General features: G+C 44.6%; 1 protein-coding gene and 1 non-coding gene across 2 annotated transcripts in view; one reads left to right on the plus strand and one right to left on the minus strand.

Annotated features, from left to right (window-relative positions):
- The window catches only part of LOC109431991 (failed axon connections), a 35,585-nt gene extending 18,711 nt beyond the window's left edge, over nucleotides 1–16,874 (plus strand). Inside the window, exons 4-7 of the mRNA XM_062857834.1 lie at nucleotides 6,446–6,873; nucleotides 7,105–7,242; nucleotides 7,308–7,504; nucleotides 14,852–16,874. Of these exons, the coding sequence (XP_062713818.1) occupies nucleotides 6,446–6,873; nucleotides 7,105–7,242; nucleotides 7,308–7,504; nucleotides 14,852–15,035 (947 nt within the window). The 3' untranslated portion in view covers nucleotides 15,036–16,874. The remainder of the gene's footprint in view (nucleotides 1–6,445; nucleotides 6,874–7,104; nucleotides 7,243–7,307; nucleotides 7,505–14,851) is intronic.
- On the minus strand, nucleotides 5,948–6,019 carry Trnaa-agc (transfer RNA alanine (anticodon AGC)). The gene has a single exon. It is a non-coding gene; the product is annotated as a tRNA-Ala (tRNA).
- Nucleotides 16,875–17,501: the final 627 nt, after the last annotated feature.

Genomic DNA, 17,501 nt, shown 5'->3' on the forward strand with positions numbered 1-17,501 from the left:
CATAATTGGAGCGTGGGATATCACCGAAGTTTACATGACATATGATGTAAATGTCATAAAATATCATGTAAACTTCCATTACATGTCATGTAATTCAGCATGACTCTGAGAGTTTACATGACATATAACACAAATTTACATGATATTTTATGTAAATCATCATAACACTAAGTTTACATGGCTAAAATTAAGTTTACATGACGTGTAAATTTTATTAGTTTTATCTGTGTAGATCGTGATGAATTAGTGATTCTTTGGTCGTCGGTGTGCCAGTGAACTGGAAACCTACATCCAACTGGAATCGCTAGAACGACCTCGACACCCGACTGGTCGAGATTGAATAAACGGTTTCACGAGAACTTCTGGTTCTGGATGGTACAATCAAAGTTGTATCATCTTCAGCGGGTACTCACAGTGACCAATTTTATGTTCCATACTGATCAGTGACCGTTGACCGTTCATAAACCACGTAGACCCTGGTGGTGGTTGTGGTTTCTTAGGCCAAAGTCTACGCTCCATACAAATGTTATTTTTTGTACGGCAAAAGTCTGCAAGGGGGAAGGCCAGTTGAAGTCTGAGAAGACCAAAATTTGGTCTACGTGGTTCATGAACGACCGCTCAGATACTCCTCAGATTACGGTAATTCATATCGTGCTGATAGGCACGTAGATGCTTTATGCCAGGTGATGTCAAGAATATCTCTGTTTCTTGGACCGTTCCGACAATCGAATTCAGATACTTTGAATTGTAACTGCGCTTTATTCATCTAAGGAAGGTCTCAAAAAATGATGCATCCATCCAATTATAACTTTTTTTTACTTAAATCTAATGCAAACGTTCGCTCCATCAATTGCCCCCCTCAGTTCCCTTTTTATTAGCTTCTCAATGACAAACTCCTTAAAAGGTCGTCCAACGGTACTTAAAATTTCGCGATAAGTTCCCTCCGATAAAGCGAAATGAGGTACACGCGCGCGGAAAGGTCCATGCAGTGCAGGCACCACACCGTCGTCGTCTTCCATTGGGGTAGACCCGGCATGGCGACGACCACGGACGACGACGTTGACATTCATCGTAGGGCCCTACTAACACCACTTCCTTCGGCGTATCACAACCGTCAGAGTACCGGAGAGTTTTGCCAGAGAACAGCAGCACACCCAAATGAGAGCCACTGAGCAAACGAAGATCATAAAAAATCCCCGGGCCGGTTTTCGTTCTTCTCTCGGCGGCGGTGGCGTTCACTTCCGCTTTCCTGCTGCTCATAATCCCTGCCTGGCCCTCCGCGGTCCTTTTTTTCTTCCGCCCAGAAAAGCAACCACACCCCTGTACGTGTGGGAGAGCGATTCCTACTACTTGCAGAAACGCAGACTCCCAGCATCACCACCGTCATCATTCCAGTCATTGTCATCGGCATCGACGTCGTCGTCGTCGGGCGTCGTCATCAGCGCGCCGGTTCGGTAGGGTGAGACTTTTCATCTCCCGCCCAAAATGGACCCCCACCCCGCTCGCTCGTTCGCGCGCACCCCACAGCCACATGGAGCATGTCCCGAAATGTAGGGCATCCGAGCACAAACATGTCTGCCTCTATCGATCGAGATGTTGTGTTCTGCTTTATTTTTGCAATCTCATACCCCATCCTCTCCAACCCCGGTCCGGGGATCTATCGGAAGGATATTGTCCATCGCTGTTCGGTTCACTGGGTACGGTTCAGTGAATGTACCAATACCAATAGACATAGTGGTTGGTGTCTAACTACTGATGCGACTTGGTGGTTTCTTCCGAAATGCAGAGGAAAGATAATTTGCATCCCCATCCTCCCAACATCCTCCACCCACTGGCAGCAATGAGTGTAAGCGGCAGATGAGAAGTATAACCGGAAATGGCATCTTCAACTGCGACCGTCGTTGTCGTCGTCGCCTACGTAGGCAACATTTTTCGTGTATGTTTATGGGGAGGTTGGGCGTAGCGCTTTCATGGAGTTGGCATTTTATTTCCAAAAACTTCATATCACTTTAGTTATGATTGAATTCCATCTGAATACTTACATACTCGGTTAGATGAAATTGTACGATTTCATTTTTTAATAGTGTCAGAGATAACCTTGATTACTTGTTAACTACAGAGTAACTTGATTCCAGCTCCGAATGTATTGTAGAGTACCATCTTCGTCGGTCCTGGGCGATGTCTCTTCAGTTTTTCCAAACGTTTAGGGTTCCCAGGTCTTCTTTAACCGCGTGCAGCCAGCGCGTTTACGGTCGCCAACGAAGTTACCATCAACCTTCTCAGCACTAGCCTCATTGGGGCCTTTCTATCTCTTCAGGAGAGCAAAAGCTTCCTCCGCTGCTCTCATTTAATTTATTTAGTTCAACATCAAATTCATGATAACACTGAATCAACAATTTGCCGCCATAATACTCGATTTGCAGCTGCAGCTCTCCAACGTTGGTCACGCCCAACACTCGCCAGATCACGCTCCACCTAGTCCGCTCATCGTGCTCTCTGCGCTCCACGCCTTCTTGTACCAACCGGATGGTTAGCAAACACCAACTTTGCAGGGTTGTTGTCCGGCATTCTTGCAACATGCCCTGCCCATCGTATCCTTCCGACTTTGGCCACTTTCTAGATGCTGGGTTCGCCGTAAAGTGCAGCGAGCTCGTGATTCATCCTTCTCCGACACACACCGTTCTCCTGCACGCCGCCGAAGATCGTTCTTAGTACCCGTCGCTCGAAAACTCCGAGTACTTGCAGGTCCTCCTCGAGCATCGTCCATGTCTCGTGTCCGTAGAGAACCACGGGTCTTATTAACGTCTTGTACATGGTACATTTGGTGCAGGAGTGAATCTTTTTTGACCACTTTCTTCTGGAGCCCGTAGTAGGCTCGACTTCCACTGATGATACACCATCGTATTTCACGGCTCACGTTATTGTGAGCCGTTAGCAAGGAACCGAGGTAAACGAATTCTTCTACCACCTCGAAAATATCCCCGTCTATCGTAACATCGCTGCTAAGATTTGTCCTGTCTCGCTCAGTCCTACCTACCAGCATGTACTTTGTCTTAGCCCTTAGCCGCATTCACCACCAGTCCGACCTTTGCTGCTTCACGTTTCGGGTGGGTGTACAGTTCTACCACCGTTCCAAATATTCTAGCAATAATATCCATGTCATCCGCAAAACAGACAAATTGGCCGAACTTCGTGAAGATCGTACCCCGGCTGTTGCGCCCGGCTCGTCGCACAATACCTTCCAGGGCAATGTTGTATAGTAGGCAGGAGAGTTCATCACCTTGTCGTAGTCCCCGTCGAGATTTGAATGAACTGGATAGTTCACCCGAAATCCTTACGTTGTTCTGCACACCGTCCATCGTTGCTCTTATCAGTCTGGTAAGCTTCCCGGGGAAGCTGTTCTCGTCCATGATTTTCCATAGCTACGTGCAGTCGATACTGTCGTATGTCGCTTTGAAGTCGAGATGAACAGGTGATTCGTTGGGACCTGATATTAACGGCATTTCTGGAGGATTTGCCGTGCGGTGAAGATCTGGTCCGTTGTCGACCGGCCGTCGATGAAGCCGGCTTGATAACTTCCCACGAACTCATTCGTTGTAGGTGACAGACGACGGAAGATGGCCTCGGATAGCACTTTGTAGGTAGCATCCAAAATGGTGATCGCTTTGAAGTTCTCACATTCCAAATGGTCACCTTTCTTGTGAATGGGGCAGATTACCCCTTCCTTTCACTCCTCCGGTAGCTGTTCGGTTTCCCAGATCAACCGATGCAGACAGGAGGCCAACTTTTTTGGGCCCATCTTGATGAGTTCAGCTGCGATACCATTCTTGCTAGCTGCATTGTTGGTTTTGAGCTGGTGAATGGCATCCTTAACTTCCCTCAGCGTGGGAGTTGGCTCATTTCCGTCCTCTGCTGACTTGGCGTAGTCGTTCCCTCATGTTGTAGTCCCCGGTGCCTACGTTCTCCCCGCCATTCAGTTGTTCGTCGAAGTGCTGCTTCCACCTTTCGATCACCGCACGTCCGTCCGTCAAGAGGCCTTCGTTCTTATCTCTGTATATTTCGGCTCGCGGCACGAAGCCGTTGCGCGTATGCGTAGTGCTTCTCGTAGAACTTCCGTGTTTCATGGGAACAGCACAGCAGTTCTATTTCCTCGCACTCCGCTTCTTCAAGGCGGCGCTTCTTCCCCCGAAAGAGGTGGGTCTGCTGCTTCTGCTTCTGCTTGTAACGTTCCACGATCTGCCGGGTTCTTTGCTGCAGCATTACCGTCCGTGCTGCGTTCTTCTCCTTCAAAATCGCTCTACAATCGTCGAACTATTCGTTTCGTCGACTCCTTTTCAGGTACCCGATGGTGCTCTCGGCTGGGTTGTTGATGGTTGCTTTAACTGTACTCCAGCAGTGCTATAGAGGGGGGCAAATCGAGCTCGCTCTCATCTGGCAACGTTGCCTCGAGATTCTGCGCGTATGCTGAGGCGACATCCGGTTGCTTCAGTCGCTCAAGGTTATACCGTGGCGGTTGCCGGTACCGTACATTATTGATGACGGAAAGTTTTGGGCGCACCATCACCAGATAGTGGTCGGAGTCAATATTAGCGCCACGGTCGATAATGTCGAAGAAGTGTCGTCCGTCAATCAGAACGTGGTAGATTTACGATTCCGTCTGCTGTGGTGATCTCCAGGTGTAACGATAAGGGAGGCTATGTTGGAAAAAGGTGCTACGTATGGCCATGATTTTGGAGGCGGTAAATTCAATGAGTCGTTGGCCGTTTTCGTTCGTTTGCAAGTGGGTGCTGAACTTTTCAATCGTCGGTCTGAATTCCTCCTCCTGGTCTACCTGAGCGTTTAGGTCTCCCATGATGATCTCAACGTCGTGGCTTTGACAGCGATCGTACTCGTGTTCGAACCGCTCTTAAAATGCGTCATTGTCATCATCAGTGCTTCCGGAGTGAGGGCTGTGCACGTTTATTATGCTGAAGTTGTAGAATTGGCCCTTGATCCTCAACTTGCACATTCTTTCGTCGATCGGCCACCAGCCGATCACGTCCCTCTGTATATCGCTCGTCACGATAAAAGCTGTTCCCAGCTCACGTGTGTTGCCGCAACTCTAGTAGATGGTATGATTACCTCTAACTAACCACCATGTTCGCACCATGGATCCTATCCAACACACCTCCTGCAGCGCTACGTTTACGAACCCGCGGTCCTTCAGTAGATCGGCAAGTATACGAGTGGCTGGCTCGTAGGGCCTGACTTCAACCCTCTACTTTCCGGAGGACCATAGTGCACAGTTGAGCTTAGAATCCTTCCCACTCGAACGTTTATCAGTCGCCCCCTAACATGGGGATCAGATGCTGTTGTGATTCGCTTCTCCTGCAGAATAGACGCTCAGGTTTGCGGAACAAGACCCCTTTCCCTGTCAGCCTACGACCAAAGATCCCACCGGGGTTGGTTACCCGATCTTCCCTAATGTTGTTCGTAGTCCGGCCGGTACCACTTGGAGGAAGGCATAAGAGTTGCTAGTGATCTCAATGGAATCTGTATTGCGCGAAGTACCCAGCCTTTACCGTGCCAAAGCACATTTATTATCACTAAATCGTACGCTGCTTTAAAATCAATGAGCAGATGATGATTCTACAAGTTATACTCCCGAAATTTTTCTATGAAATTTTGCAGGTTAAACATTTAATCCGTCGTTGATCGACCTTCACAAAAAGCAGCCTGTTATTCACCGGAGAACTCCTCAAAGGTCTCCGTCTGTTGAACAGGACACGCAACAAGATTTTTTTATGAAACAAACGCTGCCACTTTATGATCTCTTTCATTGCAGAAACAACGAATTTGTATGTTGAACGAGAGATTTTGTGCAATGAAACTAGTTTTTAAGAATTTCAAATAACTCAACGTACATATGTACAGACGGGTATTATTGGTTAAATTGGGAAAAAATCCACAGCTCAGGTGAGATTTGAACTCACGACTCTTATTCGCTAGACAAGTGCTTTACCAACTAAGCTACCGAGCCAATTAATAACCCGGCTACTTAGTTGTCATAAGGTTCAATTCTAATCTCATCGATCTATATCATCTTCCCCTAAACCGCAAATTTAACCATCTCTGTTGTTCATATGTACGAAGAGCGAAAGCGATTTGTTTTATTGTTTTGAAACTGTTTTGCCTATCGTACAGGCACCGCTTCCCCAACCACTTGTAGAGGAAGAACAATTGCTACCTGTAAGGCGATCAAACGCGTCGTTCGCATTCTGTTTGATACGACGGATAACTACGTAGAGATAGATACTCGAAAACGACTCACAAGGAATTCTTGGAGAGATCGTCAGTTAAAGATTCTGCAAGAATCCCAGCAGGAATTGCTGAATGAATATTATTAACGAGACATCCGATTTGAATGCGGTCTATGCGGCAATGATCTAAAATAATCAACGCTTAGATACTGATGGTGTGAACAACGTTTCAGTACAACCAAATAACCATTTACTAACTCTTCCCTTTTTTCTTGCCCTTCTCCTCCCATCGCAGAACGTCGACCACAAGCTGAAGCTGCGCTCCAAGAAGGGACAACTGCCATTTGTCGAGGTCAATGGTGAGGAAATCGCCGACTCGGCCATCATCATCAAGGAGCTGGCCCAGCGCTACGAGAAGGACCTGGATGCCGCCCTGACCCAGGAACAGCGAAACATTGCTCACGCCATGATTTCCATGCTGGAGAACCACCTCATCTGGGTGCTGCTGTTCTGGCGCAGCAAAAACCCCGACCAGATGATCAAGGGCTACAAAGTGAACCTCCAGCACGCCCTCGGAAGCCGACTGCCCAACGCCGTGCTCAACTTCCTGTTCAAGTTCCAATTCGGGCGCAAGGTAAATTGCATTCGAGTTCTAACGAGGCATTCCACCATCTATCGTGAATTACACGTTATACCTTCCCCCTGTACCCCACCACCGTAACCTATTATTGCATCTCCAGCATGCTATCCTTTTTCCCGAATCGAATCCACCTCCTGCCTCTCTCATGCATGAAATATTTCCGTAGTGTGCACCCATTTTAACCACTTCACCCCCCGTCCATTCTAACAAAACAAGTATTTGCAGGGAGCCAAAAAGGTGAAGGCCCAAGGTCTCGGTGTGCACAAGCCCGAGGAAATCGAAGAATTCGGCAAGCAGGATCTGAAGGTGCTGTCCGAACTGCTGGCCGACAAGCCGTTCTTCTTCGGCGATGAACCCACCACGGTAAGTCGAACGAAAAATCTAGGTAACAGTTCGGATGCTAAAGTTCCCTCCTTTCGTCATTTCAGCTCGATTGCGTCGCATTCTCCGTCCTGGCCCAGGTCCACTACATTTCCGACGAGGTCAAGTACGCCCTGAAGGAGTACATGCAGGAGAACTGTCCGAACCTGGTGGGACACGTATCCCGAATCAAGGAACGCTGCTTCCCCGACTGGGACGACATCTGCACGAAGCTAGATCTGAACGCGCATCTGCCCAAGCCAGAGTGAGTATTTTAGGTTATGTTTTGTGATTGAGTGACAGTTTCGGATTAATATTTAGCCAGCAGAACATCCAGTCATATCTATATATTTATTTGGGAATTTCTCCGACTTCAGAGATCGCTCCAACTATGCCACGGAATTCCTCGGGAAACCCTCCAGGGGTAGTCCAAACCTTTGACTCCAAGAGTTCCACAAGAATCCTGAGATTCCTTCCCTACATGATTTTCCTTGGAATTTCTCGAAAATTTCAATAGTAATTTCTCCATAATTTCACCGGATATTCCCACCTGTAATTTTCTGGAAGTTTTCCAAGGAGTTCCTCTGAAATTCAAACCGCATTCCTCAAAAAAATCGATTTCGATTCAAAAGTTCTTTGGAAATTCCTCCAGCAGTTCCTCGGAAATCTCTCCAGAAGTTCTCCGGAAATTCCTCCAGTAGTTTCTCGGGAATTGGTCCAGAAGTTCCTCAGCAATTTCTCTAAAAGTTGCTTTGAAATTCATCTGGGAGTTTCCCTAGACTTTCTCCAGCAGTTTCCCTTAAAGTGTTCTAGGCGTTCCTCGGAGATCCCCGCGCAATCCTGCAGGATTTCCTCTGGAATTCCAACAAAATATCCTCGGGAATTCCTTCAGGAGTCCCAAAGCAAATTTTTCAATAGTTCCTCAGGTAGCCATCCAGGAGTTCTCCGAAAATTTATCGGAAATTCCTCCAGGAGTTCATCAACAGTTTCTCCAGGTGTTCTCCAGGTGTTCCCCGGAAATCCTCGGGGATTCCGCCAACAGCTCCTCGGAAGTTACTTAGAAATTTTTTCTGAGAGTTCTTCGGGTATTTCTCCAGGAGGTCCTCGGGAGTTCTTTGATAATTCCTCCGGGAGTTCCTTAGTAACTCCTCCACTGCCGGTGGAAGTATAATTGTCACATGTGCGTTTTTGGCAATATTGATATTTTGCAGCCAATCTTTTTCTTTGTTTTGCCTTGCGACTGTCATGAGGCGGTATGCCTTGCGAGCGCCGCAGGACTCTAATAAAAGATAAGCGCGACAATGAGCCTTTAGTCGAATTGTCCGCGTGGTCTTGTAGTACCCCTACAAGGCAAAAATCAGTCATTGCCATACATATTAAATGCTAAACATGACCCCATGGATAACATTTACATATGTAACATTTTTTCTGGTGTGACTTTCCTAGGTAATTCTCTCATCTCATGTGAAGACAAACAGCTTAGAAAATTGAAGTTAATGAACAACAATGCATTACAAAGTTCAGCAGTGACAAGCAGGGCGCGGAGGCTGAAACATGCCGCATTTCGTCGTTCCCGCGTTTTCGTATTTTTCTTTGTGTTTTTTGTTCGCACTTTGTGTAAACGATCGACGATGGCTCGGTGGCAAGAGACCACATTGCCCGCATCGTGGTGCTCGTGTTCGTCGTTATTCCGAGTTCGAAAATGCTAGTATCCAAGAGATTGTTTTTCAGTGCGTCGGGTATTCTCGCTTATGTATTTTTTTCGGATTCTTCGATGGACGATCGGAGAATCAGCGAGTGGTGTGAACGAGTACACAATTTAATATGGTTTGGACCGTTTGCATGCTGAGACCAAAGCCAAACATAGAAAACCAGCTAGTCAGGATTACCCGGTGAGTTCGTTCCTTATTATTACTTTTTATATTTGAACATGGGGATTTCGGAGGGGTAGCCTAAGGAAGTTAAATGAACTGGTTTCCGGGCAAATGTTCGTGGGGTGGCCAGACTTTGTCACGAGATAACAATTATCATATTGTTTTCCGAAGGATCCAGTGAATTTAGCTTACCCTGCTACAACAAACCATCAGGTAGATCATTCCGTTCCGGTATGACTCTGCAGCCATAGGTAATCCTTGCGCTGATGGTGGCTACACAATCATCATCATCATCATCATCATCATCATCATCATCATCATATTGATATTTTGCAGCCAATGACCATGTATCATAGTAGGTTCCCAAACTTTTAGGTCGCGCGACCCCCTTTTTCCAGCAGACGTAGTTTTCGCGACCCCCCTTAGAAATTCCCTCATTTGTTGTCTGTTACAGTAAAATATTTACCTGTCACTCGCGACCCCCTGGATAAAGGCTGGCGAACCCCCTGGGGGGTCGCGACCCACAATTTGAGAAACCATGATAGGGAAATATAAATAGGTAGTTTGTTCCGAAAATTGTTGAAAAAATGCAACACCGATTTGTCACATTCTGAATCTATGAAATTTTAAAATCGCTATATAATAAAAATTAGTGCTCAAATTCAAAATTGGTTGATGTTAGAAAACGATTCGGCATTTATGCTTCATAGATGAGACAATTTACTTTTTCGAACTTTCGACGCGAATTTCTCGATTGTCGGTTTTTGCACATGTGATATTTATGCGTCCACTGGCAGTCCAGGAGTTCCTCGGGAATTCTTTCAAGATATTCTCGGAAATTCCTTCAGAAGTTCCTTAGCATTTTTCCAGGAGTTATTTGGGATGCCATCCAGGAGTACTCCGAAAATACCTCCAGGAATTTGTCGGAAATTTCTCCAGGAGTTCCACAAGAATCCCTCCAGGAGTTGCTCAAGAATTCTTCCAGGTGTTCCCCGTATTTCTTGGAAATTCCGTCAAGAGTTTCTCCGCCAATAATTACTTGGGAGTTCCTTAGGAATTTCGATAGAAGTCTTGTCATTTATTCCCACAATGTGCCTCAAATGCATGTTTTTGTTCTCTTTATCTTTGTACGCTCCCACCGCTATCGTTTGTGCGGGAGCGTAGCGCAAGGAGGAAGCATGCGAAAACAAAGAGAAACGACGAACCACAAAAATCAGCACAAAGAGAAACATTTTTGTGCATCATTTTTGAGGCTCCCGCAAAGCTGATCGACAATTTCACCGGCGTTTTACGCGGTTTGATCGTTCCGTTCGCATTGCATGACGCAATTGCATACATAAATACTTGTACGCTCGTAATTATTGATTTTATGAGCATAAGCATATTTATGTTAACTTCCGGTGCACAAAGTGCCTCAATTTTGAGCAAACGCACTTTTTTGTGCAAACAAATCCACACATGTTTCGGTGTCACAAGCTGCGAGCAGGAAGGTGAAAGAAACCGAGAGAAGCCGCTCTGGCATTGGATGCGGGAGCGTGGTGCAGATTTTTTGTTCTCTTATTTTGCTCTGAGGAGGATTCCATCTCTGCTCGGAACTTCTTTGAAAATTCCTCCAGGAGTTCCTCGGGGCTTCCTCTAAGATTTCCTCTAGAATTCCTCCAGGAGTTCCTTAGCAATTTTCCAGGATTTCCATAGGTAACCATCCAAGAGTTCTCCGTAAATTCATCCAGGATTTTTTTGAAAATTCCTGCAGGATTTCCTCAAGAATTCTTCCAGATGTTTCTAGGAAATTCCGCCAAGAGTCCCTCGGGAGTTCCTCGGCAATTCTTCCGGGAGTAGCTCGGGAATTCCTCTGGGAGTTTCTCTGGAATATCTCCGTAAGTTCTTAGGAAATTCCTCCGAGAGATACTCTCTATGTCTTCCCAGATGTTCCTCGGGAATTCCTCCGAGAGATTCTCGGGAATTCTTCCAGATGTTCCTCGAGAATTTCTTCGAGAGTTTTTTTTTTGAAATTATTGCCGATCTTCTTCGGAAATTCTTCCAGTAGATTCAGAAATACATTCCTCTGGAATGTATACAGAAGTTCCCCGGAAATTCCGCCAAGAGTGCCTCGGTAATTCCTCCGGGAGTTCCTCGGGAATACCTTCGAAAGTTCCTCGAGAATTCCTCCGAGAGTTTTGCCGGGAATTTTTCCAGATGTTCCTCGGAAACTCCTCCGTGAGTTTCTTGGTGGAATTTACGGGGAACTTCTAGAGAATATCCTAAGGAACTTCTGGACGATATCCGGAGAAACTGCTGGAGCAATTCTCAAGGAACTCCTAGATGAATTGCCAAGGAAAACCTGCAGGAACCCGGAGGAATACTTGAAGAATTCACGAATCCCGAGGAACTCCTGGAGGGAATCCCGTGGACATTTTGGTGGAATTCTCGATGAATTTCTGGAGAAATTCCAGGGAGGAATTTCCAGGGAGTTCCTGTACAAATTCCTGATGAACTCCTGAAGGAATTCCCGAAGAACTCTTGTATGAATTCCTGAGGAACTCCTGAATAAATTGGAGAAATTCCCGAGTAACTTGTTAAGGATCTCCCGAGCAATTTCTGGACGAATTTCCGAAAAACTCTTGGAGGAATTCACAAAGAATTGCAGAAGGAACTCCTGGATGAATTCCCTGTCAACGTCTAGATGGATTCCTGATGAGCTCCTGGAGGAATCCCCGAAGAAGTGGAGGAATTCCCCCGAAGAACTTTTGGATCAATGCCATAGGTACTGCTGGAACAGGGTTGCAAAAAACGTAAGCATGCAACGAACGTGAATTTTTGTTTTTGTCTTTTCACCACACCGCTTCTGACGTTGACGACTCTTTCCTTCACGGAGGCGGGTGAGAGGAAAATAAAAATTCTCTCGTCGCTCACATCGTGGTGACGGCGAGATTCAATAACAACATTTTCCCTGTCATTGGCGCTCAAAAGAGAAATTCTTAACTCCTGGGGGGATTTTTTTAAGGGATTCTCGTGGAATTCTCGGGGAACTCCTGGAGAAATTCCTAAGCAACTTCCGGAGGAATTCCCGAGAAACTCCCTGAGGAATTCTTGAGGAACTCCTGGACAAAGGAGCCTCTGGCGGAATTTTCGAGCAACTCCTGGAGGAATTCTAGCGAAATTCTTGGAGGAATTTCCGTGGATCTCCTGGAGGAATTCCCGAGGAACTCTTGGCCGTATTTCCGGGTAGCTTCTGGAGAAATACCTGATGAACTCCTGGAGGAATTCCCGAAGAACTCTTGGATGAATTTCTGAGGAACTCCTGGACAAATCAAGGACCTTCTAGAGGAATTCACGAGGAATTGCAGAAAGAAACCCTTGATAAATTCCCGAGCAACGCCTAGATGGATTCCTGATGAACTCCTGGAGGAATCCTCGAAGAACTGGGGAATTCCTCCGAGGAATCCCCTCGAAGAACTTTTGGAATAGTGTCATAGGTACTGCTGGAGGAATTCCCAATTCCTGGGGTATTTCCGAGGAATTTCTGGAGGAATTCCCTTGGAAATTTTTGAGGAGTTCCCAGAGAATTTTTTGAGGAATTCCCGGGGATGTTCTTGAAGCATTCTCGGGGAACTCTTGGAGAAATTCCTAAGGAACTCCCGGAATAGTTCCCGAGGAAGTTCTGGGAAAATTCTTGAGGGATTACCGGGAATATTCTTGAGAAATTTTCGGGGAACTCCTGGAGAAATTTCTGAGCTACTCCCTGAGGAATTCTTGAGGAGCTTCTGGAAGAATTTTCGAGCAACTCCTGGAGAAATTCCAGAGAAACTCTTGGAGAAATTTTCGCGGATCTCCTGGAGGAGTTCACGTGGATCTTCTCTAGAAATACCTGATGTACTTTTGGAGAAATTTCCGAGGAACTCTCAGCCAAATTTCCAGGAAGCTTCTGTAGAAATTCCTGATGAACTCCTGAAGTAATTTCCAAGGAACTTTTAGATGAGTTCCTGAGAAATTCCAGGACAAATGCCCAAAGACCTAATGGAGAAATTCCTGAGGTACTCTTGCAGGATCTCCCGAGCAACTCCTGGAAGAATTCCAGAGAAACTCCAGGAAGAATTCTCGTGAATCTCCTGAAGGAATTCCCGTGGATCTCCTCTGGAAATACCTGAGATACTTTTGGAAGAACTCTCGTGGAACTCTTGACCGAATTTCCAGGTAGCTCCTGGAGAAATTCCTGATGAACTCCTGGAGGATAGCCCAAAGAACTCTTGAATGAATTCCTGAGGAATTCCTGGACAAATGTCCAAGGGCCTTTTGGAGAAATTCCCGAGGTACTCCTGGAAGAATTCCAGAGAAACTCTTGGAGGAATTCCCGTTGACCTCCTGGAGGAATTCCCGAGGAAATCTTGGCCGAATTTCTAGGTAGCTTCTGTAGAAATTCCTGATTAACTCCTGGAGTAATTCCCAAACTCTTGGATGAATCCCTGAGGAAATGTTGGAGGAATTCCCGGGGAACTTCTGCAGAAACTGCCGGAGAACTCTTGGAGGATTTCCCGGGAAACTCCAAAAGGATTTCCTGGGATCTCCTGGAGGAATAGCCGGGGATCTTCCAGAGGATGTCCTGAGGAACTCCTGGAGGATTTGACGGGAAAATCCTTAAAGAAAAACTTCTTGAGGAATTCCCAGGGAAAATCCTGTGGACTTCCCGGGGATATTTTTGAGAAATTCCCGAGGAATTCTCGGGGAGCTCATGGAAAAATTCCAGAGGATCTCCCTGAATGTGTTTCTAATCTTGGAACTTGCGAATGAATGATTTCCTTCCTTTCATCGCAGTTTGCTATCGTCGTTGACATGCAGACACACAAACAAAAACGAGAATCGATCACTGCTGAGTAGCTTTCAATGAGAAGAAAGATGCACACTGGAAATCAAGAACCCTGCGGAGGGAATTTTCCGTATTTTTCAATACGAATATTTCTTTATGGATACATCCAGAGAATCACTTTAGATATCCAAGAGATTTCTTTCGGAAGTCTACTGGCAATTTCTGTAACACTTTCATCAAGCGCCCACTGGAGGTTTATTTAGGCTATCTTCTATTCCGTCAAGGACACTTGAGTATTTTTCTATGAATACTTCTGGGTATTCAAGAGTTCTTTCATCTTGGAAATCTTCATCTTTGAGTCGTTGGCGCAGTTGGTCATCAGAGCGTGCGACCGTGCCGGGCTCTCGGCGCATACTAATTAGAATCCAACAAAACAAACTGCTTAGTGGCTAGGTATGCGGAGTGCGAGAGTAAGTCTCGGTTTCATAAAAAAAAAACAATTCGCTCACACTTGTAGTTAGTATGGTTTGGCTTAGATTGGCAAGCCGAAAGAGAGATGGGTTTGTGTAAAAGGAGTGTTCACGGTGTGGATTCGGAGTCAGTTTGGCTTTCTATTCCGCAACCTATTATATGGCTTAGTTGGTTAATGCGCCGGTCTAGCGAATACGAAGTCGTGGGTTCGAATCTCATCAGAATGCGATTTTTTTTCACAAATTTCATCTCTCAATTTGTCAATTAACAATATTGTGGCTTCTAATTACAAGTTTTTTCAGTAAATCATCATGAGTTAAGGAATTCCTGCATGAATTTCTTAGCTGATGCTAACAAGCGTTATGTATCATCCAATGCCTCCAAAACGTAGGATTGAAAACCCCAACGTATTTTGTTACATTGATACTCATAGTTTGCCCGTTTCCGCACATTACCATTCCAGGCCAGAGACCAAGGAGAACAAGGAAGGTGCCGACACCGAGAAGACCGCCGAGCAGGACAAGAACGAATCGGAGAAGGAACTCGAGAAGGACAACACCAACGAGAAGACGGAGAAGAAGGAGGAAAAGCCGGAAAAGGCCGCGGTGGAAGAGAACAAAGAGAAGGAGGAAGCTGCCGCCAAATAAGTTGGCAGTCGGTAGACAAGACGTGAATCTGTTCGCTTATTTTTAAAATGATTAACGCAGATTTTTCTGTTTGTTTAGTTTCTTTTCCACACTATTCATTGGCGCTGATTTAGTTTCGTTTTCTTTTTTATTAGTTTGGACTTGCGTCTAGTTGACAAATTGATTAGATTCGTGTATTTTTTGTTCATTATCGTAAAGTTTTTTTACCAGTAAGTGAAGCGGAAAACGAAACGGGAAAGTTCTATTACACGGATAGAATGCATTTTTCGTGCGATTGTTAGTAGGTTTTCTTCTACTACGGTTGGTTTTCCTAGTCGCGTGTAACGGACTGTAACGAATGCGTAAATTCTTGACTATTGATAAAAACTTTTCGAATACTTGTGCTTATTTGAAAACGAAAGCAGGAGTTGGAGAAGATCAATATAACGATTCAAATATAGGTACACGTGTGCAATTTTGTACAATTTTTCGTGGAAACGCCCCGTTTTGCGACGACGACCACAATGGTGTAGAGAAGGAAACATCCGGTGATGAAGAGCGGAGAGGGAGATAGAAACACAGCAGAAGAAGAAGGGTCGTATATGTAGTTTGTTTTATTTTTTTCATTTTAGTAGAAAAATTTCTAGCAGACGTAACAAATTAGAGGAATGAGAGAAAAATCGAAAAAGGAGGTCAAGAGACAATGTGTAATGTTCACTGCTTAAGCTATTCTTACGTTTAGAGTTTCAGTTTTACTTTAGTTTTTTTTTTAGAGTTAAGGTAATGTTCACGACAATTACTACAGAAATACTCAAAAAATCAATCAACAACTATTCACAAGACGGAGGTTGGTCGACGTACTGAAGCGTGCCAATGGTTTCGCTTAGAGTGCGTCGGATCAGGTTTGAGAAAAAGAATTGGAACATCTGTTTTTGACACTCTCTGCTTGTAGTAATACAACCTAATGAAAGGGAATGTAATAATAGTTTATTATTACTATTATATATTTTTATATATTATATTTTCGTATATATTTATAGTATTTTATATCAATTTTATGTATAGTACAGTCTCTCTTTCTCTTTATGTTAGTTTAAGGTTAATGCAAAGAAAAAGAAGAAGAAATCAACATGGTCGGTTTTCCAAATTTATGTTTTGTACAAAATTTTGCGAAGTGAAGAAATTTTCCCATGTTTCTTCCCAGGACGTTTTTATTCTTCAGATTGAAGCTAAAGAGTAAAAACCAGGCGCCGGGAAAATTTCCTTACGAGGATCACATTTCGTTTTTGTTTTGATCAACGCACGCACCACTTTAGAAGAAGAAGGAAGAGAACAGCACGAAAAAACGGTTGCAATCTTACACGAACATCTCGAGAGCAAACAGTAGAAACGGCAAATATCTCAAAACATTCTAATCAATATGTGTTTCTTTTCATATTTTTAATGAAATAGAGTTTAGGCGCGTATATTTCGTCGATCGATTTAGTTTCTCTTCTGCTTACAAGAGGTACAACACGTTCTTCATCATATTCCTTCTCTTTCCCGTTCACACACACCCAAACACAAACACGAATCGTACAATAGTTGCCGGAGAAAAACAATGCTACACTTTGAAATAATTTAAATCAAATCGAATAAAAACCCACATCTCCCCCTAGAGCATAAGTAAGTGGATTCCGCGCTGTTTTCCAATAATATCGAAAGAAGAATAAAATAAATTACAATTACAACACAAGCACACAGAGAGAGACATTCATTCGCGCCCCTCACACATACCCACACAGAAATGCAGAGAAAGTTGCGATTATTTAAGGATAAATACTCTGATGAATAAAGAATAAAACAGTGATAATAAAACAATGCGAGCACGTTTGAAAGACATGAAGAATTTTTCCACAAAAGGTGATCCCAAGTGTGCGCAGTTTCACGGTGAACTCGAACGAAAATGGTAAGAAACAAGAAGAGAAAGAATACGTTAACAAACAAACACAATGATGCACAACGAAAAAATCCCGATGTTCTGATTCAAGAGCACGAGGTCCTAAAATGATTGTGGGTAGCTATATTAGCCGAATCAAGTCCGACATATATGAAAAGTTAGAGATTCATTGGAAGTGTCTATGGTATGAGTTCCTAAATCACGTTGTTTCTTTCACAATCGCGAAGCTTCAGCTAGAGCGCTGAGCCGTCATACGAATTCCCGTAGTGTCTTACGGAATCTTGGAATATCGGAAACTTGGTGCTTGAGTAGGATTTGTGCCAAAATCCTAATGATTCCTATTGATCCTACGGATTCTTGAAACTTTACTAGAGTCTTTATCCAGGTAGCAGTTTTACCAGTTTTAACCTGTTTTAACACTAAACAAATAGGATTGCAGTCGGAAACTTATGATCTCAAATCTTTCACAGAGCTGTTGTCATAACGGCTACGCGTCCAATATCACGTTGTTTTTATCGGGGTTAAAAAACTTCAGCTAGATCTTCGAG

Source organism: Aedes albopictus, chromosome 3 (genome assembly GCF_035046485.1).
Source record: "Aedes albopictus strain Foshan chromosome 3, AalbF5, whole genome shotgun sequence".
Lineage (NCBI taxonomy): Eukaryota > Metazoa > Arthropoda > Insecta > Diptera > Culicidae > Aedes > Aedes albopictus.